We start from the raw sequence: 24,241 nt of genomic DNA, 5'->3' as shown, positions 1-24,241 counted from the left end.
GGACGCTCAACAGTCACTGGCTTATCACCTAGTTAGACTTAATTCTGGGTCCAGCTGTTTTCGTCACACTACTACGCAATTCTCTTGACGTGTGCTTAATTATTGTTAACCTTGCCTTGAAGAAGCCCATGCTTGGGCGAAACGTGTTGGCTGCGGATCTGGTCGCACTGAACTTTGGAATAAATGAATATATGAAAATATTCAACTGCTGTGTGGACTCAACATTCAGTTTTTCACTTTGAAATTAATTAATACTTTTGTTTTTGTGTTGCCTCTCATACTTGTGGAGATAGGTATTGCCATAGTCCAGTCTGCTGGTGATGAGTGCATGGGTGACGGTCTTTCTGCAGTCTGGGGGGATCCACTTGAAGGGTGCCCTGTAGGCAGCTCAGTTTCGGTAACAGGCGCATGGAGCGCTTCTGGGCCCACTCTTGGTTGTTGAAGATGTTCATGGCATGGTCCTAGTCCTTCTGTATGAGAGGCTGCGGCATTTATCGGTAGGCTTCTCAGACCATCAACATGTCAATCTAAGAGCTGGAGTGTGAGGTACTGCGCTCTATGGGAGGTCATTGGTTCTAGAGACATCTTTACAAGCAGTGATCTTTATTGCCACAACCTTGATGCCGGCGCGTTCAAAAAGCGAAGTTCCATCGCACGCTCAGTGAAGAAGGATGACATAATGATGATGCCTCGTGCCCTGGATCAAGATCCTGCTCATACTTCAGCTGTAATCCTACTGCCCCTACACCGTAATGTACAGTGAACTGTAAGCTGAAGCCATGTGAGGAGGCCCATGCTTTCAGCAAGGGAGTCAATGGAGGTCCGGGGATTCCAAGGACCTTGCAGATCATCAAAAGGGCTTATCATGGGGCTTTCCATGGCCGGGAGCCTCCATCACAGAAAAGTGCTTTGAGATAGATCCTGCAATTTTATTGCTTAGATACCAGAGGGCACCAAAAAAGAAAATGTACAGCAAAATCCAGTATTTTCCAATTTCTACTGAAAAGCAAATATTCCCTTCAGTGGTGTTTTATCAGTTTTAATAGAGAACCAAAAACCATGTTTATAATGAAAACATTCTATTTGTTTACGGATCTTGGGAGAGAAGGGGAATGGAATAAAATACTCAATCAATCAATCAATCATGACATTTGTAAAGCGCGCTACATACCCGTGAGGGTCTCAAGGCGCTGGGGGAAGGGTGGGGCTGCTACTGTTCGAAGAGCCAGGTCTTGAGAAGTCTTCTGAAGGCAATCAGGTCCTGCGTCTGTCGTAGGTCGGTGGGGAGAGTGTTCCAGGTCTTGGCGGCGAGGTGGGAGAAGGATCTGCCGCCGGCGGTGGATTTCCGGATGCGCGGGACTGCGGCGAGGGCGAGGTTGGCAGAGCGGAGGCTGCGGGTGGGAGTGTAGAAGTTGAATCGGTCATTGAGGTATTCTGGTCCAGCGTTGTGTAGGGCTTTGTGCACGTGGATGAGGAGTTTGAAGGTGATCCTCTTATTGACGGGGAGCCAGTGCAGGTCTCTCAGGTGGGATGTGATGTGGCTGCGTCGGGGGATGTCGAGGATCAGTCGTGCTGAGGCGTTCTGGATGCATTGCAGCCGTCTCACGAGCTTGGTTGTTGTTCCTGCGTAGAGGGCGTTCCCGTAGTCCAGTCTGCTGGTGACGAGGGCCTGGGTGGCAGTTCTTCTCGTGTCCGAGGGGATCCATTTGTAGATCCTGCGGAGCATTCGTGGGTGTTGAAGCAGGACGCGGAGACGGCGTTGACTTGCTTGGCCATGGAGAGGGAGGAGTCGAGGATGACCCCCAGATTGCGTGCGTGGTCGCTGGGTTCTGGGGCTGTTCCCAGCAATGTTGGCCACCAGGAGTCGTCCCAGGCTGAGGGGGTGCGGCCGAGGATGAGGACTTCCGTCTTGTCAGAGTTCAGCTTCAGTCTGCTGTGCTTCATCCATTCTGCGACGGCCTTCATTCCTTTGTGTAGGTTGGCTTTGGCGGTGCGGGGGTCTTCGGTGAGGGATATGATCAGCTGGGTGTCGTCGGCGTAGGAGATGATGTTGAGGCAGTGTTGTCGTGCGACGTGGGCGAGTGGTGCCATGTAGATATTGAACAGCGTCGGGCTGGTTCGAAATGGTGACAAGAGTAGCCTTGGATCATCTCAAAGCCGATCCAGCACCATCGGTGATCTCAATAGAACACAGAGACAAACAATAACTATTAGAATCATGTGAGCAAACAAGCAATAACATGTAGAACAAAAAATCATGTGTTATCAACTTATAACTTGCTCGGCCTAGAAGTGTCATGACTAGCCTGCGCCCTGAGCCGAAGATGCAGAGGAGAGGAGCCGAGTACTTCTGAGCTGGAACGGGAAACATGCTGACAGCTATACCTTGAGAATAATTATGAATGAAGGTAGGATGAACGCATTCAATTATCTACTTGGATTGGAGGCAATGGAGACAAAGGAAGGATAAACAAGCGTGTCAGGGGAAACAGAGGACTGAGAGGGTGCGAAGTCATTTGGATTCACCATGGACGCCAAATTCACCAACAAGGAAAAGATTGTAAAACAAAACAAGACCGTCTGGTACCAGAGAGCTTTACAGAAGAAAGTAACACCGTTCCTCCCAGCAATCCATTTCAGACATACCTTCAAACCTTTACATTCTTGCTTCTGGGTGGTGGCCTCAATCTGTTCCATGCCTCCTACACTCCACACTGTGACTTTTAAAGGACAAACTACATGTATCAATCATGCCTCATCAAGGGCCTGAAGAAGTTTGACCACATCACCCCACCCTGATGGAAGTCCTGTGGCTTCCCCTGTCAGCCAGAATCATTTTCAAAACCTGCTGCGCCATCTACAACACCATCACAACTGGGCGCTCCTTTTGTCATCCGGCTGACAAGCTTACTGCTTCCGGTGGCTCTCTGGACACCCACAAGCAGAACACCAGCAGACTGGTGATGAAGAAGAGTAAAAAAGAAAAACAGACGCAACAGGGCTATCTTGGCTGAACTTGAATCTAGAACATCATCCCTGTGTCCAGATGGACCTCCACGTAGACAACGTAGAGCAAGAGTGTGCCGAGATCACACATACTGCCACATTTATCAACCCTGTCATTTTGTGAAATCTCGGGTCAGAGAACAAGGCAGTGTGACGCTGGTGAGCAATAACTGAGCCCTTATCAGACACTACTACCACATTTATTACCCAGTCCTTTCTTGGTATCTCGAGATAGAGAACAGGGCAGTGTGACACTGGTTAGCAATAACAGAGCAGTGATCAACCTGTACTACCACATTTATTGACGCAGTCCTTTGTTGATATATCGAAACAAAGAACAGGGCAGTGTGACACTGGTTTGCAATAACTGAGCCCAGATCAGACAGTCCCACCAAGTTTATTACCCAGTCTTTTCGTGCTATCTCAGGACAGAGAACAGGGCAGTGTGATGCTGGTTAGCAAGAACAGAGCCGTGATCAGGCACTACTAGCACATGTGTTAACCCAGTCACTTATTGATATCTTGAGACAACGAACAGGGCAGTGTGACACTAGTAAGCAATAGCAGAGCCCTAATCAGCTAGTACTACCACATTTATTATCCTGTCCCTTTTTTACCTTGGGACATAGAACAGGGCAGTGTGACACTGGTTAGAAAGAACAGAGCCGTAATCAGCCAGTACTACCACGTTTATTGACGCAGTCCTTTGTTGATATATCGAAACAAAGAACAGGGCAGTGTGACACTGGTTGGCAATAACTGAGCCCAGATCAGACAGTCCCACCAAGTTTATTACCCAGTCTTTTCGTGCTATCTCAGGACAGAGAACAGGGCAGTGTGATGCTGGTTAGCAAGAACAGAGCCGTGATCAGGCACTACTAGCACATGTGTTAACCCAGTCACTTATTGATATCTTGAGACAACGAACAGGGCAGTGTGACACTAGTAAGCAATAGCAGAGCCCTAATCAGCTAGTACTACCACATTTATTATCCTGTCCCTTTTTTACCTTGGGACATAGAACAGGGCAGTGTGACACTGGTTAGAAAGAACAGAGCCGTAATCAGCCAGTACTACCACGTTTATTGACGCAGTCCTTTGTTGATATATCGAGAAAAAGAACAGGGCAGTGTGATACTGGTTGGCAATAACGGAGTGTTGTGTTTCGATTTAGATACCCGTATATAGGTTTCCCTGAATCATGTCCTTATATAGGCACACTTCGCATTGCCCTTATTTAGGCATAGAATCCCAGTCCTTATTTAGGCATTAGCCATGCTAACCAAATACAAGCATAGTCACCTACATCCATTCATCCCACGTCACAACGAGTTCTTAGAAACCAGACCCTTAAGCCGAATGGGACTTTCCCTAGCTAGGATTATTGATTTCTCCAAGAACACATCTATTATGCATGAACTACTATTCCTTAGGGGTTCATCCATGACGTCTTCCTCTGCCGGACTTTACGTCAATGCTAACATTCCTAAATACCTTCCAGGTATAAATATACCTTCCCTTACCATGGCAAACCAGGACATGGCACGGCGGTTACACAGCACGACTTGACTGCATGGTTTCGCCACGGCAAGTTCGGAAGAGACCATATCCTGGCCAGACGCACTGAGCAGACGCTGTCTTCCCTGCTCACAGAGAATCCAGTTTCCAGTGTTCTGTCTCCCTTCACGCGGTGTTAGAGTTTGAGACCCAGATAGAGATTCCCACCTCGCTCATTCTAAAGGTATGGAGCCGACTAGAACCTAGAGGGATTCATGGCATATACCATACTATAGAAAACAGCACCTACTTTAACCTCGCACCACACTTAGGTTAGGTACACCGGGGTAGGACTATTTAGAAGCATCAGACGAGTATTCACATTTTAGCCTGTATTATTTATGTATGTATATATATGTCTATATGTCATAGGTAAAAGACAATGCTATTGCAGTATTATTTGTTCCTACTGCTTACGCTGTGCGTATTATATTTTGCCCTCTGTCTAATGATCGTAACAGCTCATATCTCTTACACGAGAAACAAGACTGTGCAATAAACCTTTTTATTGAAACGCCCGTCTTTCTATTTCTGTGTAACTCTAGAGAAACTAAGCATGCACGATTGACTGAGTGAAACTGTTATCTATTGTTTCCACGATTCTGAGACGCGTTCCGATTCTAAGGGAAACAAAGTTGTCATGTTTATGCGGTTGTCAGAAACTAATCCCTTCTTGTTCATTCGAGAAGATTCTAGTGACCTCTGAGTTAGCTCGCATACACAAGTAATTAAGTTTAATATACTCGATAGGAGCATACTGACCTTAGTCCTATGCAAAAACTACAGTGCATATTATTCCAATGCGCAGAGCCTGTAAGGGAAATAGGAACTACACTACATGGCGCCCAACGTTTGGTAAGGCACTAATTTAACGCTAGATACTGAAGTAACTCAGTCGTGCTTTTCTCAGAGACCCCTACACATAATACTCCACAAGACGTCTTGAGTGGGTAGGGATAATATCCGCCATAGCTGAGTAGGACGAGAATCCTATGTATTAGCTGTTTGTTTTATTCAACGTTGATGGAGACAGTGTTCCAAAATATTGTGCACCTTATCTTTGTTTCCTTGAAACTTGTTCTGCATTTTCCCCCCAAAAAAAACAATGTCCCAAAACGGGGATAATACAGGGGCTGCGACTGACCAAGTTGTAGTAGCATTTAATATACAGGTTTAAATGAAACCGATGAGGGTGTTATACACAACCATCCAAATTTAAGGAGAGCCATCACTCTAAAACTTATAAAACATGGCCTGGCACCAAGAGGTGGTAGAGCAGTTTTTGTGATAGAGGCATATGAATCCTTTCAGACAGAGGCATTCTATTTGTGGATTGTATTCCCAGAATCAAATCCAGTAACACATGTGTTTCACTTCTCCAAAGAAGATGATCCACCTGAGGAATACATTCCCTTCGAGGATGTTGAAATTCCACTCACCTACCAGGAGCATGAGCTCTGGTTTAAAGGCGCCCTAAAACATAACAATCACATTACCAGGCTCGGTCCACTAGGTAGACCAGGAGCAACATGGCCGATTTTAGCCGGCTACACACTTCATCCTGACATTGAAACAATCTCAGACGATGAATTACCCACTCAACTAAAAGAGAGGATAAAAATTGACATACAATTAGTCCAATACGCAATGCGGACTTTCACAGTCCAACCACCAATAACCATTCCAAATCAGACCCCTCATCAGGGGAATACACTAAAAATTACTCCACAGACTTTACGCGCAGTCATGGGTAAAATGCCCACAAAACGTGAACAAATTCCATTCTGAATAGCTCAAAAAATTACTCAAATCAAAGCAGTTTTTCCTAATACTAGCCCTTATGAGAAACACAGAATACTAACAATCTGTCTACCTATGGGGATCACACCACATCTGGACGACTGCACCACTTGGGGCACAGTCTTTGCTGCCATCTATACCAAAAACACATGGTGTACCGTCTATTGCGGTAATACCTGATGTCCTGAAACAAATTCAAAATGAACACGGGGCAGAGCCTGCTCTGAACTTAGGTATGAAATTACTGAAAAACTTCGACCATGTCTCAACAATAATATTATCTAATATTAAAGGGGAGGCAGCATCAGTGGCGATCCACCAACGATTAAGGGAATTTGATGTAACAGAACATCAACATGAACTACCCAGAAAAATAGAAAAATCCTATGAAGAGTTAGGAAGAGACAGTTTAGGTGGAAACCAGTTAAACCACAACTGTCTGAAGGTCCTCAAAAAGACTCAATTAAAAACAATCCTACATCTTCTGAAAAGAAGTGGGAAAACATAAAACAATTTTCAAAAGAGAAATGTTCTCAATCCCGAGCTAGGTCTCCCCAAAAGGAGCCCTCTGATAGGAGGTATAACCTCAGGAAAAGGGATAATTTGAAAAAACCTGACAGGTATCAAGATACTGATACACGTTCCTCTCGAACCTTTCAGACATCTTCACAGACATCCGAAAGAAGAGGACGGTCAGATCATAAAGAAGAATGTGTGAAGTCCAGAGACGATCAACACGTTCAGAAAAACAAACCAAAACCTCAATTCATTAGAAAAAGGTAGCAGGTCCAAAGATCAGACATGCCGAAAATCCTGAGGACACAACTCAAGAACGGAGAATGGGCTCAGACAATGCTGGACAGTGCAGCAGAAGTAACAATAGCTCGTCAGAACCTGAAGGAACTTCTGGAGACAGTGGACTTGAATGAGTATATACCAGTTGAAAATGTAGACACCAGGATTAGTTCTCCACAAAAGTTATATGAAATAACTATGCCTGGGCAATGCACTACGCTACGCTAGCGTAGTTTGCGAAGTTTGCGCTACTTCGCACTAAGCAAATTGCACGTAGCACAGTGCAAACACGCATAGCGTAGCGTTGCGTAGCGTTGCGTAGTGCAGCGGTCATTTTTTGCTTGCTCGCGGTCCTCAACGTCAAGTTGGCGACCGCGAGCAAGCAAAATGACATCCCTGCAAGACTTTTTCCTCGTTCGCGATCAGCAACATCAAGTTGGCGATCGCGAGCATGGAAAATAAACCTCCCGGCGAGATTCTCAATGCGGGGAGGTCAGGTTTCTCATTGCGAGTGGTCGCGTATGCTCACGACCACTCGCGATGAGAAACTACCAGTCCGCGATGAGAAAGCTGCCGCTCGAGTAAAAATCTACTCGAGCGGCAGAAAACTACAGCTCGCACTGTGCAAGATGCCGTTTTCAATGATTGCACAGTGCCGGATGCTTGTCCGCACTGTGCAATCATTGAAAACGGCATCTTGCACAGTGCGAACAGAGTACTACGCAGTTCGCGAAGTGCTACGTGTAGCTCGCGTAGTGTGAAGTGCACTTTGCGTAGCTACGCGTAGTGCTACTTCGCGAACTACGCCCAGGGTTAGAAATAACACTCCAGATGGCGGGAGACATACTAAGAAAAGTGAAAGCACTCTTTTGGGAAAAGCTTTCAAGGGGTTATGACATACTTCTAGCAGAAAAAGACTGGTCACCGGAATTTGTCAGGCCGTGCCCACACGGCGAAGGCATCATTATGCCAGCCTTCTCCAAACATGTTCCTATAAATTTAAAATATACTTATGCCAGGAAATGGGCAGTAGCCCAAGCCCCAGCATTATCCAAAAATGATGTAGGATGGGAGGAGGACTCCCCTCACCATAAAATCCAATTAAAAAGTCAACCTACTGCACAAAGGCAGTACCCAATTAAGCAAGAAGCTACAAAACAGGTCAGGGAGATTTTAGATAAATTTGAATACCAAGGGGGTGATTGAAACATGCACCTCATCAATGAACAATCCTTTGTTTCCTGTCTCCAAACCAGACAACACATATTGTCTAGTTTTGGATTACAGACACCCGAACACTTGTTCTGAAACATATGTGCTGCAAAATGCACACAGCACAGCATTGATGAATAACATTGTGTATAAAAAATATAGAACCACATTGGATATTTCAAATGGTTTTTTTTGTCAAAACATATCACCTGAAAGTAGGTACTTGACAGCTTTCTCAATAATGGGGACCCAGCGTCACTTCTGTCGACTCCCACAAGGGTTCAAGAACAGCCCGGGGTTATTCTCAGCAAGAGTAACAGAGTTACTACAAATTTATGATGACGAGGCATTGTCATATATCGATGATATCTATCTGACAGACGATGACCTGGATAGGCACTTGAACAGGGTGAACACCATTATACTGGGCTTCGCCTCTGAGGGCTTTAAATTTAATTTTAAAAAATCAAGAATTGCCCATCTCAATGTCCTTTTCGTACGATATGAACTATCAAGTGAAGGCAAAACCCTGGCAGCGAAGTTTTTAGAAAAGTGTGCGCTGCTCCAACCTCAAAAAACGCTGAAAAACGTACTGTTGATTCTAGGTTTCCTGAATTTCGGATGAACTTACATTCTAAATTAAGCAGAAAGGGTTAAACCTCTCTACAAATTAATCAAACCTGATTTCAAAAACAAAGATTGGACACAGGAACACACAGAAATCCTGCGTTCGCTTCAAGCTGACATGTTAGCAACAAATCACTTACAAACACGCGTAAATACATGCAATTTAGTGATCCGAATAATTTCGGGTCAATGCGGATTCACTTACTTAACATTTAATAAAGGTGAAAAAGTACCAATTGCATACAAATCACATTTGTATACACAAGCGGAAATGCGATTCACTTCGACAGAAAAAATTCTGACAGCAGTTCAAACCGCTGTAGCAAAAGAAAGGTCTCTAGCTCAGGGGAAACGCATTATTTTCGTGACTCCAGTACCAGCCTTAGAGGCGGTAACAAAAGCGAGCATTCCAAATGCAAAAGCTTTACATACAAGATGGATACAATGGGTTAATTCTCTTGCTGCAACAGATGTTGAATATGTTTTTGATCCTTTTTTAAAATACAAGCATTCCTGCAATATGAACACGAATGTCCTCTGCCTATTGAAATTCTCCCTCTTGACCAGTAGGAATTTATAATTTATACTGACGGGTCAGCACAACCCGCTACGGAGGGTAAGCAAGCTTACAGTGCAGCCTGCGCGATCGTTAAAGGTTGTATGTGCAATGGTAAATTCCGACCGACGGTCACTAAAACACAATCTCTAGGAGATTGCACAGCTCAGCAAGCTGAACTACAAGCATTCAAATTGGCACTTGAAAATACGGATCACGAATTCCCCACACTTATAGTGTGCGATTTTTTTTACTATGTTCAATCATATAATTAATATTTGCAGAATTGGCTTCAAAATGGTTTCAAAGATGCAAAAGGTGGCACAATCAAGCATAAAACGCTTTGGCAATAAGTAGTTCAGTTGAGAAACGGACAACAAGACACTCACGTGATACACACGTTGATTCATCAACGTGATGGCGTTCACGTTGTAGGGAATTCATTGGCTGATGAAGCCGCGGAGGGGGCTGTGCACGCGGCTTCCGTAGCTGCGATCACTCGTTCAAAAATGAAAATAAACAGTGAGATATTGTTGGCTGTCAATGCTTCAAGCAAAAGCAGTGGTGCAACATTACCTAAAAAGTTTCCACTCAAGTACTCGTATATAATTGATGCGAACAATGTTCTGTTTGCTCGAATTCCTGGAGTGGGGGATAGGGTAATTCCAAACTTGGATCGTAGATTAGGACTGATCCTAGCAGCACATGAGGGGATAGCCTCTGCCCATTCAGGTGTTTCCGCCACAGTATCATTATTAAAACAGAGATATTGGTGGCCCGGCATTAGGAAACAGACCAAAAACTATGTCTTGGGATGTGAAATATGCCAAAAAATGAAAGTCTCTACAGTCAAACGTCCTGCGCAGACGCCCCTTTTAATTTCAGATAAACCATTAGCTTGTGTTTACCTGGATCACTGCGGTCCCTTGCAAAGGGATGGTAACTATAAATATAACATGGTCACAGTAGATTCGTGCTCAAGGTTCCTATGGATGTGGCCTCAGCGCTCGGCTGACGCTCGAACTGTTATAAAAGATTTGCAAGTCTTTATCGGCACATAAGCAATAGGCACACTACACTCTGACCAGGGCCCTGCGTTTAGCTCTCTGGCTTACAAAGAAGTCATGGGCAGTTTGGACATTGCATTAGAGTACTCTTCTCCATTCCATCCTGAGGGAAATTGGGTTGTGGAAATAAAAAACCGGGACATAAAGCGGTCTATAACAGCTAGGGTATTAGGTTCGGGAGATGCGTGGGTCAAACATCTTTATGGGGTCCAACGCTAATTAAACAATTTGCCAAGAAGGTCTCGGGGGGGGGGGTCCCTCCATATGAGGTCATATTTGGGACAAGAATGTGGGTTCCCGATCTCGAATGTAGAGGCACAGTGGTGGAAAATAAACCATTTGATATCAAAGATCAATTTGGTTGTTTTACAGGACTTAAATGAACTAAGATCGAAACAAAGCAACGTGTTCCTGAAGCCAACCACCACTGGGGAAAATCCAGCCATCCCAGCAAGGCCTGTCTGGATCCGAAAGCTTGGGGATCTAGTCAGAGAGAAGATCGCGGACGAGAAGGAATTTGGGCCTTCTTACAGACAACCAGTACCTGTCCTAGCAATCCACGGATCAAGAACAGTACTTCTGACGCCCGTTGCTGGTAAAAAGGAGAACAGATTTGTGTCCATCGACCTCATCAAACCACACTATGTGGCCAATACTGAACAGTAGGCCAAGTGGACTCCGACCAAGTAGCAGATTCACTCCTCTAGCTACAATCCAAGAGGTTCAGACTGAAAGACTCATCACCATTGAGAATCCAACAGTAAGAAATGAAGGACTAAGCAACAATGCTATGGAACTCTTTCCTCTTGAAACCCAAATAACAGTTCGTCCTGATACACCGGTCTACACCAAAGTAGCAAGTGATCAACAGGTTCCAGCGATTTCAACGAATTCTGATGCAATTTCAACCATTGACAGGACTACCTCTGGCTATTTCATTAACTTTGATACGTTTTCGGAGGATCCCAGCGAGCCTGAAACGACGCCAGCAAAAAGAACTTTCAAAGAACAAGCACAAGACTTTTTTCAACACGTGAGAAAGACTTATCTGGTTTCACCATGGATTGAACTATGGATTATTTCTGGAATGTTTTTCTTTCTGCTTGCTTTGGCTAGCTTTGGTAATAACGCTGAGAATGTTGATAGATGGAAGATATATTCATTTGGACACAGGAAGTAAAAATGTGAACTTACTTTTGAAACCACACAAATCATCCCATTGTGAAGCAAGGGACTTGTCAGCAGTAAACATCACAGCCGTTCCTATACAAGATGGTATAGTTTGGGACAAAACGGATTATGATATATTCGGTCCATCGGAACCTTTGAAGATTCCACACTTATTCAAGATATCATTAAGTGACTTTATTACCTCTAGTACCTATTCTGATGATTGGGACTTTGAGACTGTTAATAACATGATGTCTGATCTAGATAGGTCTGCTGCATTCTCTAACCATGAATACTTAGATGGTTCAACAGACTATGAACAGCTTTTTTGGTGCAACCACTATGGTCATAATTTCTTGCATAAATCTGCAACACCTAGAAATGTATTTATGTGTAACTAATGGGAACATTGTCCTACACCACCAAGGGGTAGCTCAAAAACGTTTGAAATGAAGTTGCCATATTTTTCAGGGTACAATACATCCAATCCAGAAACGTTTTACTTTAAAAATGTGAACAAAACAGGAACGAAAAATATGTTAACAAATACAAAACAGATTTTTTCTGCAGCCTTTATTGCCCAACTGTCTAGACAGGGTTTCGACTTTTGGAAAGACACAATTGACACAAAATCTGTCTGGGGTACAAAAGATTGGCAAGTGAAGGGGATAGAAGCTTTGTTTAGAACCTGCATCATCCCACAGCAGATAATGTTTTTGAATGACACTGTCCAACAAACGTCTTGCCTTGGGTTAGCCAAGTTCATAGACATGAACAAACCGTCCATACCTACACCTGCAAGTAATAGCACTACACAGGGGGTGGTCGACGTACATACTATCTTACAAAACAACAGATCAGATTCTGAATGGAAAAAATGGTTGCTCTGGGCCATAGACACAAACATCTGTCAAGAAAGATTCCTGAACAAAACACAAGGTTTATTAATCAATAGGCCAGACCCACGCTATGTTCAAAGACAGCATCCAGGGGTAGTAACAACATATAGTGTAGGAAAATTATGCCTTGATTGGCTACAGACATCTACACTAGAGGATGTGAAACAACACTGATCTTTACTTAAAGAAGACGCAAACCTTGGGAATTCTTGCTAGGTCCAAGAAAACCGCGACAAAAACTTTTCATATATGCCGGTATCTACACTGCTTATAATGAAATATGGAAGGTTACCCAAGCAGACGCTGCAGAAAGAATACGAGAAATTGATCATATTCATTTATAGACATCTCTCGCTGTGGTCGACAATGGGTTAACGACTCTGTCATCCAGGATATATTCATTGGGCAACATTGCATCCTCTGCTATAGACATTATGGAACAAGATTTGGTCCTGCTGCGTCAAGGCCAGTCTCAATTATGTTCTATTCTGTCATTAGGCTGGACGCTACAAAACCTGCGTGCAGGCTATGTGCCTTGGCGTTTCATCAACACGTCTTCTCTGTTTTCTTATTACAATCTCATGGATAAACAGATCGAACTGGCACAAAGGGGAGCGAAGTACACAGTGCTGAGCATTGAAAGACTGGAAAAATTGCCATTTACGGTAGCAGAAAAACTAGCTACTGAATGGATCATTCATGGCAAAATAACTCTGCTTGTTACAACTTTCCATTTCCAGAATTGCCTTAAACACATGCCAGTAGCCAAATATGAAAGGTTGGGTAAAGAATTCATCAGGACATCCTGGGATTTACCTTACACACTCAGATGTTGGAGTAAGGGGCGTTAACTGTTTATTAGCGGTACACACTGAGAAAATGCACTGAGCGGTTCACTCATATGTCGGGATATTAGCTTACACGGGGCCTGTAGTGGTTCCACTGCAAATTTATCCTGCCACCTGCAAGGTTCACCGGCCGCTGTGATTAATCCAACGTTTGGACAACTTTCAAATGGAAGTTACATCATTATATTGAATGATCAGAGCTGCTGTGGCATGTTGCCAGGTATTCCATATCTAATTACGGTTACTTCCAGGGTCACTTGCTGTATGCAAGTTTTGTTCCCCCAAATAGACACAGTCAGGGAGTCGCCTTTATGGCCTTCCCTGAACATCTCTTCTATACGAATTGATACTTTAAGCAGAATAAAAGCCATTCTTTTACAACAAACCGTGCCTTTGACCTCGGCCAAAGAAACCTATGATCTACAAGTCTCAAGGACTTCGGCTGAGATACAGGCTCTGTTAAGGACAAATTGCCCTACACATTTCCCAGAATTGTTGGGACGTATCTTAAACAGGTCTGATACAAGCGGTATTGTGCATGTATTTAAGACCATATGTTCAGGACTGTAACACCTTTTCAAGCAGTCCTCGGAATCATTCCAAACTTCGTGCACTCTGTGTTTGGTGGTCTGCCGCTAATTCTAGCACTCGTTGCAGGAATCCTGCTTGTAAGACCCGGCCTTGTGGCATGGCCATCCCTGTCCCCGCACCACATAACCTGACCCATGCACCTCACGCAGCCCCCGAGCACACGGCCTAGCCGATCCTTCCCACCAGAACACACGCACACCCGACCCGGACTTCCCCGTCCGTGGCCTTCCTCCTTTCGGCCACACCGGGCCCGCGTGCCCACTTCATGCACCATGATGGCCGCCCGGCCCCAGCACGACCCTGGCCTAGAGGCGCCACTCCGGCTGGAGGACGTCGCGCTCCCATTGGGATGAGAGAGGGAGGAGCAGTTTCCATCACACCTCTGAGCTCCCCTGGGAAGGTGGGTTTTGATCGGCCCTCCGGCCTCCCCGAGGGCTGGCTCCACGCCTGCTGGGTGTCTGGGACTCCTCCCGACCCGGCCCTGAAAGGATCAAAAGACAATGGCAGGAAACCCCGACAAGCGACCCCCAGGTGACAAGACACCCTGCACAGGCTCTGGACATCAAAGAGGAGTCGTCCTATAACAAGGGGTGCTCTGGGACTATCCGGCAGATTCGCCTTTGGAAACACCTGAGCCCTGCTGAGTGACTCGCGGCTCCCTGAAGATCGTAAGACCTCCGAACTTGTGCTTGAGCCCTGCTGAGTGACTCGCGGCTCCCTGAAGATCGTAAGACCTCCGAACTTGTGCTTGAGCCCTGCTGAGTGACTCGCGGCTCCCTGAAGATTGTAAGACCTCCGAACTTGTGCTTGAGCCCTGCTGAGTGACTCGCGGCTCCCACAGCCTCTCTTGGTCCCGCCGGAACCCGACGACGACAAGCATACCCCCCAGCTCGAGGAATGTGAGCTGTGCGCCAGGTACGCCCCTGCATTTGATCCATATCCCCCAAAGACTGTCCCGCTACCTCCTACCCCCCCCCCCCGAGACTCTGTGAGCCCGTGCTCTACTTGTATATATTGGCCTTGCTGATCATAAAGATCCTACGACCCCGATCTGATAAAGATTTGTTCTTAAGAACTCACGGTGTGGTGTCTATTTGTCGTGTGGTGCCGAGTGTACGATCCTAGATACGAGATTCCTCCCCTTTTACCTCGCACCACACTTAGGTTAGGTACACCGGGGTAGGACTATTTAGAAGCATCAGACGAGTATTCACATTTTAGCCTGTGTTATTTATGTATGTATATATGAATATATGTCATAGGTAAAAGACAATGCTATTGCAGTATTATTTCTTCCTACTGCTTACGCTGTGCGTATTATATTTTGCCCTCTGTCTAATGATCGTAACAGCTCATATCTCTTACACGAGAAACAAGACTGTTCAATAAACCTTTTTATTGAAACGCCCGTCTTTCTATATCTGTGTAACTCTGAAGAAACGAAGCATGCCCGATTGACTGAGTGAAACTGTTATCTATTGTTTCCACAATTCTGAGACGCGTTCCGATTCAAAGGGAAAGAAAGTTGTCATGTTTATGCGGTTGTCAGAAACGAATCCCTTCTTGTTCATTCGAGAAGTTTCTAGTGACCACTGAGTTAGCTCGCACACACAAGTTACTAAGTTTAATGTACTCGATAGAGACATACTGACCTCAGTCCTATGCAAAGACTATAGTGTATAATATTCCAATGCGCAGAGCCTGTAAGGGAAATAGTAACTATACTACAGGAGCCCAGATCGGACAGCGCTAATGCATTTATTAACCAAGTAATTTCTTAGACCCTCAGGACAGAGTACAGGGCAGTGAGACACTGGTTAGCAATGACAGAGCCCAGGTCAGACAGTACTACCAGATGTATTACCCCATTCCTTTCTTGGTATCTCAGGGCAGAGAGCAGGGCAGTGGACCTCCAGAAGGCTACAGCGCTGCTCCAACTTAGGAAAGAGTGAAAGACGCACCTCTTCGCAGTGCATTAACTGCCCTCTGCACAGTCACGTCCCCTGTCACTCATTGACAGTGTGCCTGCCTGTCTCCTGTTCAGCGCTCCCTGCCTTTTAGCAAAGAGTTGAAGACACGACACCCCATGCATGAACAGTTCACAAGCAGCCCCCTCTCCTGCACTCATTGACTCTGCGCTGGACTTTCACTGCATGCAGCGCTCCGCTGCCCCTTGGCTACGCTTATGCTATAGAAGTACCACATACATGTACACAGTTACCATGGCTTCTGCGGTAGGTCAGTTTTTCTCAGGTGGGGGTGTGTTTGCTCTCCTGCCCTTGGTAGTTCTGTAGCCGCAGCGCCCAGTGCCACATGAGGTCTGAGGTGGGCTGGCTGAGGCTGTGGCTGCTGGTAGAACGGCACTTTCGAGCCTTTCCTTGCGTTGGAAAGGTATTTGCGACATGGAAGTGCGTGCGCGAAAGGTGACTTGTACGGTAAAAACCAGTGCTCAAAGTGGGTGGGATCTGAGGGGCACAATGTGCCCATTCTTTTTAAATTGAAGATAAACAGCTCCCCTACTTTTTGTGAAAAGACGACCGTCCTGGGCTGGCAAATTCCGAGAGTTGAAATGCTTCAGCCGAAATGTAGAGCAGGCAGTAGTTAATTTGAGCCAGTGTTTTCTGGCTGCACCAGCACTTATGACAGCTGCCACATGGTGGCCAAGTTTGTGTAATTTAGATATGAGCAGAACAACATTTGCTTATTCATTTAATATGCATTAAAACAACGAATACCTGCCTCCCAGGCCATCCTCGCGTCTTGGGGGCCTCGAACAGTCTGCATTGTCACCCTTGTGGCAGTGGGGTGGTTCGCAGTTGTGTGGGCACTGTCATTGGCAGAGCTGGCAGGGGCGATGGGTGGTACCAGCGGCTGCGGCCCTCGCACTTATTATTTTTACAAATGAGGCCCTGCTGCTGTCTCCTGTGCTGAGAAATGGAGGGAGGACCGACAGCTAAACAAGCCTTCTTGCCAGGGTGCCCGCTTCCTAAAAGAAATGTAAATGTGCACGACTGGTCAATCTGTCAATGTAAAGTGCGCTTGCAGGCAGGTGCTGGCTTTTATTGATTGAATCGTTTGAAGCTTCCTGATGGCACAGATGTATTCTTTTTGAGTGGCAGAATTAAGCTTCCCCCTCCCCCGATGTGGACCGGTCTCGGCACCTGCTTTGAAGAACTACCGGCAGGACCCGGCCCACTTAAAGCCCCGGCACTTTCCAAGCCGACCTCGTCTGGGTCAGGTGCAGTTTGAGGGAGGGGCCGACGAGAGAGAGAGGAGTAGAGATTGCCTTGTACCTATCTCCGGGGAGACCCCCCCCCTCCCCCCACACTAAAGGGCTGCCCCTGGGCGTTAACGAGGGGGCGGAGCCATGGTGGATGGAGGCTCCGTCCTCTGTGCGTGAGGCCGTGCTTGGGGGTGAGGTCGTGCCTCGAGTCACTGTGTCTGCAGAAGTCTGTCTGTGCGGCCACCTGCACCCCTGAGCGGCTCCCTGAACCCCGACAGGCAGGGGGTGCTGTCCAAGGGGGCTCCCAGCAGAGATGGAGCTGAAGAGTGATAACCGATCCATAATCAATGAAGGGGAGGAGAATGAGATGGTAAGAGCTGCTCAGAAAGTGCACAGGGGGGAGGCTCTGGCTGTGAGCACGGCGTCAGCCGAGCACTTGTGTGATCTGCGGCGCTGCACTGGCTGTGAGCACGGCGTCAGCAGCGGCATCAGCCGACCTCTTGTGTGATCTGTGGCGCTTTACTGACTGTGAGCAAGGCAGCGCTTGTGTGATCTGAGGCACTGCACGGACTGTGAGCAAGGCAGCGCTTGTGTGATCTGAGGCACTGCACGGACTGTGAGCAAGGCAGCGCTTGTGTGATCTGTGGCACTGCACTGGCTGTGAGCACGGCGTCAGTCGAGCACTTGTGTGATCTGTGGCACTGCACCGGCTGTGAGCACGGCAGCGCTTGTGTGATCTGTGGCACTGCACTGGCTGTGAGCACGGCGTTAGCCGAGCACTTGTGTGATCTGTGGCACTGCACTGGCTGTGAGCACGGCGTCAGCAGCACGGCGTCAGCTGAGCTCTTGTGTGATATGTGGCACTGCAGTGGCTGTGAGCACAGCGTCAGCAGCGGCATCAGCCGACCTCTTGTGTGATCTGTGGCGCTTTACTGACTGTGAGCAAGGCAGCGCTTGTGTGATCTGAGGCACTGCACGGACTGTGAGCAAGGCAGCGCTTGTGTGATCTGTGGCACTGCACTGGCTGTGAGCACGGCGTCAGCCGAGCACTTGTGATCTGTGGCACTGCACTGGCTGTGAGCACGGCAGCGCTTGTGTGATCTGAGGCACTGCACGGACTGTGAGCAAGGCAGCGCTTGTGTGATCTGTGGCACTGCACTGGCTGTGAGCACGGCGTCAGCCGAGCACTTGTGTGATCTGTGGCACTGCACTGGCTGTGAGCACGGCAGCGCTTGTGTGATCTGTGGCACTGCACTGGCTGTGAGCACGGCGTTAGCCGAGCACTTGTGTGATCTGTGGCACTGCACTGGCTGTAAGCACGGGGTCAGCAGCACGGCGTCAGCTGAGCTCTTGTGTGATATGTGGCACTGCAGTGGCTGTGAGCACGGCGTCAGCAGCACGGTGTCAGCTGAGCTCTTGTGTGATATGTGGCACTGCACTGACTGTGAGCACTGCAGCGCTTGTCACAGCGTCAGCTCAGCGCCTGTGTGACCTGAGTCACTGCACTGGGTGTGAGCACGGCTTCAGCTGAGTGCTTGTGTGAGCTCAAATCTCTTCTCTTCTCTTCCAAAGACACTTTCAGAACTAATACTTTCATTCTCAGGCCCCTCTTGGAAGTTCGCTCTTCGTTGTAATTAAATTTGTATGTTTTCCTGTACATTCCTCACCCCTGCGTGCTGTGTTGGATTTTGTGTTTGTGTGCCCTTCATTTTTTGTCTCCAGGTTTTCTTTGTAATGTTCTATTTTGTACCACTTTTCTCTTGTAACGTAACTGCCGCTGACCGCGGCCCCCGCAGGGGGCCACTCGGCGGTCGGCGCCTTAGTGGCCCCGGGGCCCCGGTCACCCCTCCCCACTCCATACTTCGGGGGGGGGCGGGGGCAGGGTTCCTGATTGTGCCCCCCTCCGTGTCAGGGGCCGGAAGTGACGCGAAAGGCGCGTCACTTCCGGGCCCAGGTGTGAGGGGAAGGCTATTTAGCCTTCCCCCACCCTCACTGGCGACCTCTTTGTCGCCCACCTCGCCTTTTCGCCGCATCTGGGTCGTCGCTTTGTCGTCGTGCTTCTTTATTAACGGTGAGTCTTGCTGCACCCACTCCGCCCCGGCCCTGTCCCTGGGCAGTACCAGGTCGACGGGGCCCTGTGGCACGATTGCCACGGGCGGAGGGGGCACAAGATACATGCTTGTGCGGCGGCCAGAGAGGGCGGAAAAGTTAAGCAGGGGGGGGAAGCTCGAAACGCACTCGGCAGCCGCCGTTAAACACGGTGCTCATGCACAGTGCTCAGAGTACCGGCGGGTCGAGCTCGCGCTGTGACGCTGGCCGATTCATGTAATCTCCCGTGCCTGACCATATAAGTAAATACAGTGCTCATGCACAGCGCCCCAATACCTTCGGGCGAGCTCGCGCTGTGATTCCGGGCAAAGCTCTTAACCTCCCCGTGCCTGGAATTTGATGGAAAAACGGTGCGCTGGGCGAATCACTTAATCTCCCCGTGCCTGAACATATACGTAAATACGGTGCTCAGGCACAGCACCCCAGGACCTTCGGGCGAGTTTGCGCTGGGATCCTGGGCAAAGCATTTAATCTCCCTGTGGCCGGATTTGATGTAAATACAGTGCGCACGCATAGCGGTCCGGTTACCATCGGGTCGTGATCGCGCAGTGACGCCAGGCGAATCACTTAATCTCCCCGTGCATGGACATGTACGTGAATATGGTGCTCATGCACAGCGCTACAATGCCGGTGGGCGAGTTCGTGCGGTGACGCCAGGCAAATCTTTTAATCTTCCCGTGCCTGAATGCAGATGTAAATACGGGGCGCATGTACAGCGCTCCAAGGCCTTCGGGTCGAGCTTGCGCTGGGAACCGGGTCAAATCACTTAGTCTCCCAGTGCCCGCGTGGGTATGTAGTTACGGTGCTCGGTACAGCGCCCCAAGTCCTTCGGGCGAGTTCGCGCAGGGGCTCTGGGCAAATCCTTTAATCGGTGCGATACTGTGGGGGGGGGGGGGCGCGAGGAGGTGTCGTCTGCTGCACTAACGTCGCAATGAGGGGATGTAGCTCAGGGGTAGCGCGTATGCTTTGTAGGTACAGGCCCCAATGTAAACACTGTACTATGTAAAGCGCTCCAATACCTTCGGTTTGAGCCCGCGCTGTATAATAGGAGCAAATTATTTAATTTCAAGAAGCCTTCTCTTTATCGGTGCCTGAATCTGTAATGTAAACACTGTAATATGTAAAGCGCTCCAATACCTTCGGGTTGAGCCCGCGCTGTATAATAGGAGCAAATTATTTAATGTCAAGAAGCCTTCTCTTTATCGGTGCCTGAATCGGTAATGTAAACACGGTACTATGTAAAGCGCTCCAATACCTTTGGGTATTGCTTGCGCTATATTATATGAGCAAATTACTTAATTTCAAGAAGCCTTCTCTTTATCGGTGCTTGAATCTGTAATGTAAACACTGTAATATGTAAAGCGCTCCAATACCTCGGGTCGAGCTTGCGCTATATAATATGCAATTATGAGCCCTTCTCTTTATCCTGTCGTCGGAAATGGCAGGGGTTGAACTAGGTGTCTTCACGGGTTGCAGTTAGGCGGGAACCCTAGTCGCGATATCCCCCATTTGCCCGTGATATATACGTGTTATATTCCCGGTCTGAACTGGCTGCATGCTCTGCTGCTGCTGTCTTAGTGCATGGCTTCCTGATTTAGTATTGGTCAGTACTACGGCAAGCCACCCACCAATACCACAAAGGTAATGCGGTATAGGTACCATACAGTGTACGACGTGTCTGTTGGTGCCACGCTTACTGGCCCGTGCATGGTATCACGGGAAATGGAACCCTGTCACTTATGCCAAATCACCCCAAAAAGTTTTGAGTGGCCTTTGATAGACAAAAGACTCGAGGAGGTGCATGGTGTCGCTGGGGAGGCAGTTCCGTTATGGCGGAGCACTTGCTCGGCCCGCGGGAGGTGGCGGGATCGATGCCCGCACTCCATTGAAGTAGTATTTACCGCCACTGCTATCCACCTGTCTGATACTTTTCCGCAATGAAATGCACTCAATGGATTGTCAGGAAATGACGTCAGGCCAGAATATTATCACATTTGGAGATAGTGCTTATCCATGTGTCCTCGCATGGGTTTTACTGGCTAGGGTTATAGAGCTGGGTATGTCGCTTCTTCAAGGGTGCCCCGTGGAGAGGAGTTCAGCTTTACCGAAAGTTACGAATCGATAAAGATGTAGTTAATAAATAGTGATTATTTGGCATATATCCTTTGTAAAGACCTAACTAAAACGTCAAAATGCAAACCTGGTAGCTAGAGGGCGTAGTGGTCAAACACTAGTACCATCAAACATATAAGGCGCTGGAAGGGCTGTGCAAAGGGGGTGACCAAGGGTTGCCTGCATAGAAGGTGACATCGCTGTAATCTTTCTTGTCAACTCGGAACCCAATACACTTTAAATCTGCATCTGCACATGCATAGTATTTAACTTTTATGATGCGATGGTTGGACGCTAAGATGTACATTTTTGGGTCGTGGGTGAAATCAACAGTCTCTACTTTGTGATTTAATGCAGACTGTTGACGAGTCAGCCTGCAAAGGGACTAGTAGAAGTAGCACTCGATCACGTAATATTGTATTTTGAATTAAGCGCCCAGTGCCTGGATGTGTAACGTAAATAGGGCATTCCTGTAAAGCGCTCCAACACATTCAGGTCGATCTCGCGCTATATTAATATGCAACATGTAATTGCGGGCTGCCTATATAGGCAGATCCATGATACCAGTGCATGCATTGCTCGCAAGATTTTGCTCCATATACTCGAGCACGTAGGAGACTAGCGGGGTTCACGGCCCCAAAACACCAGCACTGCACGGCCGGGAGCTGCCTGGGTCCCCGCTGATCGCGGGAGGTGCAACACATGTGGCGCTCCCTGGTTAAGGTTATCGCCCCCCTCCCGTCGGCTACGCTGCCGTTGAGGGTGGGGGGGCAGGCAGTGGGCTGCGTGCGGCAGGCACAATGGATCTGGCACGGGGATTGTTTAGTATGATACGAATCTTGTATGCTCCCCGTGCTTGAATGTGTAATGTAAATAGGGTGCTCAGGTAAGGCGCTCCAACACCTTCAGCTTGCGCTATATAATTATGCAACATGTATTGCTGGCTTCCTATAAGGCAGATAAATAATACAAGTGCATGCAATTTTCACATACGCGATTACTGGCATTAATAAACCCCCCGCACCTCAATGGAGAATCTGGTGCGGGACTCGCGCGGTTCGGTCGGGGAGCGGGTAATATGGTATGAATGTCGTAAACACCCCCTGCCTGAAGAGGTAATATAAATACGGTGCTCATGTTAAAGTGCTCCATTGCCTTCCGGTCAGGATCGCGCGATATAATTATTCATCATGTAATTGCAGGCTTCCTATAAGGCGGACACATGATACCAAGACATGCACTGTCCACATCACGCGATTACGGGTATTACTAATCCCCCCCGCCCCGCACGGGTTAATCTGGTGCGGTGCTCGTGTGGCCTGGCACGGCGATCGTGTTATATGGTACGAATCCCCTATTCTCCCCGTGCCGGCTTGTGTAGGTTCGGTGCTCATATACAGCGCTTCAATACCTTTGGCGTCGAGTTTGCACGACACAAATATGCAGCATGTATGTGCTGGCTTCCTATAAGGCAGATACTTGATACAAGTGCAGGCATTTGTTCACAAAAATTTGCACCAATACCTTCCGGTCGAGCGCGCGCTAGATAAATAGGCAACATATGGTGGCTGGCTTCCTATGATGCAGACACATGATACAGGTACATGTATTACTCACAAGAAGTTGCTCGTGCCCACATTCGCGCGCATTAGGCGATCCCGGGCATTACGACTCCTCCTGCACCTGAACGGGTTATTTGGTCGGTGCTTGTGTCCGGCGCTCTAATTATTTGGTGCGCAGTACGGTTTGAGCTAATCACTAATCGACCGTGCCCGAATAAGGTATGTAAATACGGGGCTCATGTTCTGCACTCCCAACACCTTCGGGCGGGTCACGCGGTGACTCTGGCCAGATAATTATTATCCACGTGCCTGATGATGTATGTATATACGGTGCTCATGACCGGCGCGCCATTACCTTCGGGTCGAGTTCGCGCGACATATAAGGGCTAATTACAGTAAGGGTCGCGCAGTCCGATCCTGACCACACGTGACCACGTGTCGCTCGTCTCCAACCTTTTGCTGAAAGGGGGCGTGGGTCGCTTGTCATTGTTGTCTCGTTACCCACCCCCATTGCTTACGGCCTCGCCCTCCCAGGTGCATCAGTCCTTGGGCAGGGCGGACCAGTGTGGGGATAGTCCTAACGTAGAACTGTCATTGCCATGTTAGTAACAGTTAAACACGGGTCGCTGCCGACAGTCTTAAAGAGGTATGCTTAAGCCCGCAACTGGCCCCGCCAACATGCTTATGTGGGCCGCCTTCAACGGTCACTGACATGGGGAACTCACACATATCTAACTGTAACCTAGACACCCGGGTGGGTGCCTAGTCGGGCAGGGCAACGCAACCGAGATAGAATGGTAGTTATTATCTAATGCTAAAGGAAGTCTGGATTGAGCCACTAGATGGTGTAGATATGGGTGCAGCTCAGCGCCCCAATCCCATTGAATTCGGGGACGCACTGGCATAGCGGAAAAAGAATAAGTGGTCACCACATAGCGCATCACTAGGGCCTAATCACGGCAAGGTTACCGGCGTGATTGTCCAAGTGGTTGCGGGTGCGCCGCTCGCGAGCGGATTGCAACCCGTGGTTTTCCTCTGTCTCAAATCGACCGATAGTTCATGGTTAAGCCGTTTGGCCTGCAGAACACTGAGCTGGGCTCCATAACC

The 24,241-nt window shown here is 47.9% G+C and overlaps 1 protein-coding gene across 1 annotated transcript in view; it reads left to right on the top strand.

Annotated features, from left to right (window-relative positions):
- The first annotated feature begins 17,503 nt into the window (after positions 1–17,503).
- Positions 17,504–24,241, top strand: part of LOC146788631 (putative cation-transporting ATPase 13A4) — a 404,095-nt gene continuing 397,357 nt past the window's right edge. The window contains exon 1 of the mRNA XM_085635803.1: positions 17,504–17,721. Within this exon, the coding sequence (XP_085491929.1) occupies positions 17,665–17,721 (57 nt within the window). The 5' untranslated portion in view covers positions 17,504–17,664. The remainder of the gene's footprint in view (positions 17,722–24,241) is intronic.

Source organism: Triturus cristatus, chromosome 11, assembly GCF_964204655.1.
Source record: "Triturus cristatus chromosome 11, aTriCri1.1, whole genome shotgun sequence".
NCBI classification, from domain to species: domain Eukaryota; kingdom Metazoa; phylum Chordata; class Amphibia; order Caudata; family Salamandridae; genus Triturus; species Triturus cristatus.
This window is presented reverse-complemented; position numbering and strand designations above follow the sequence as displayed.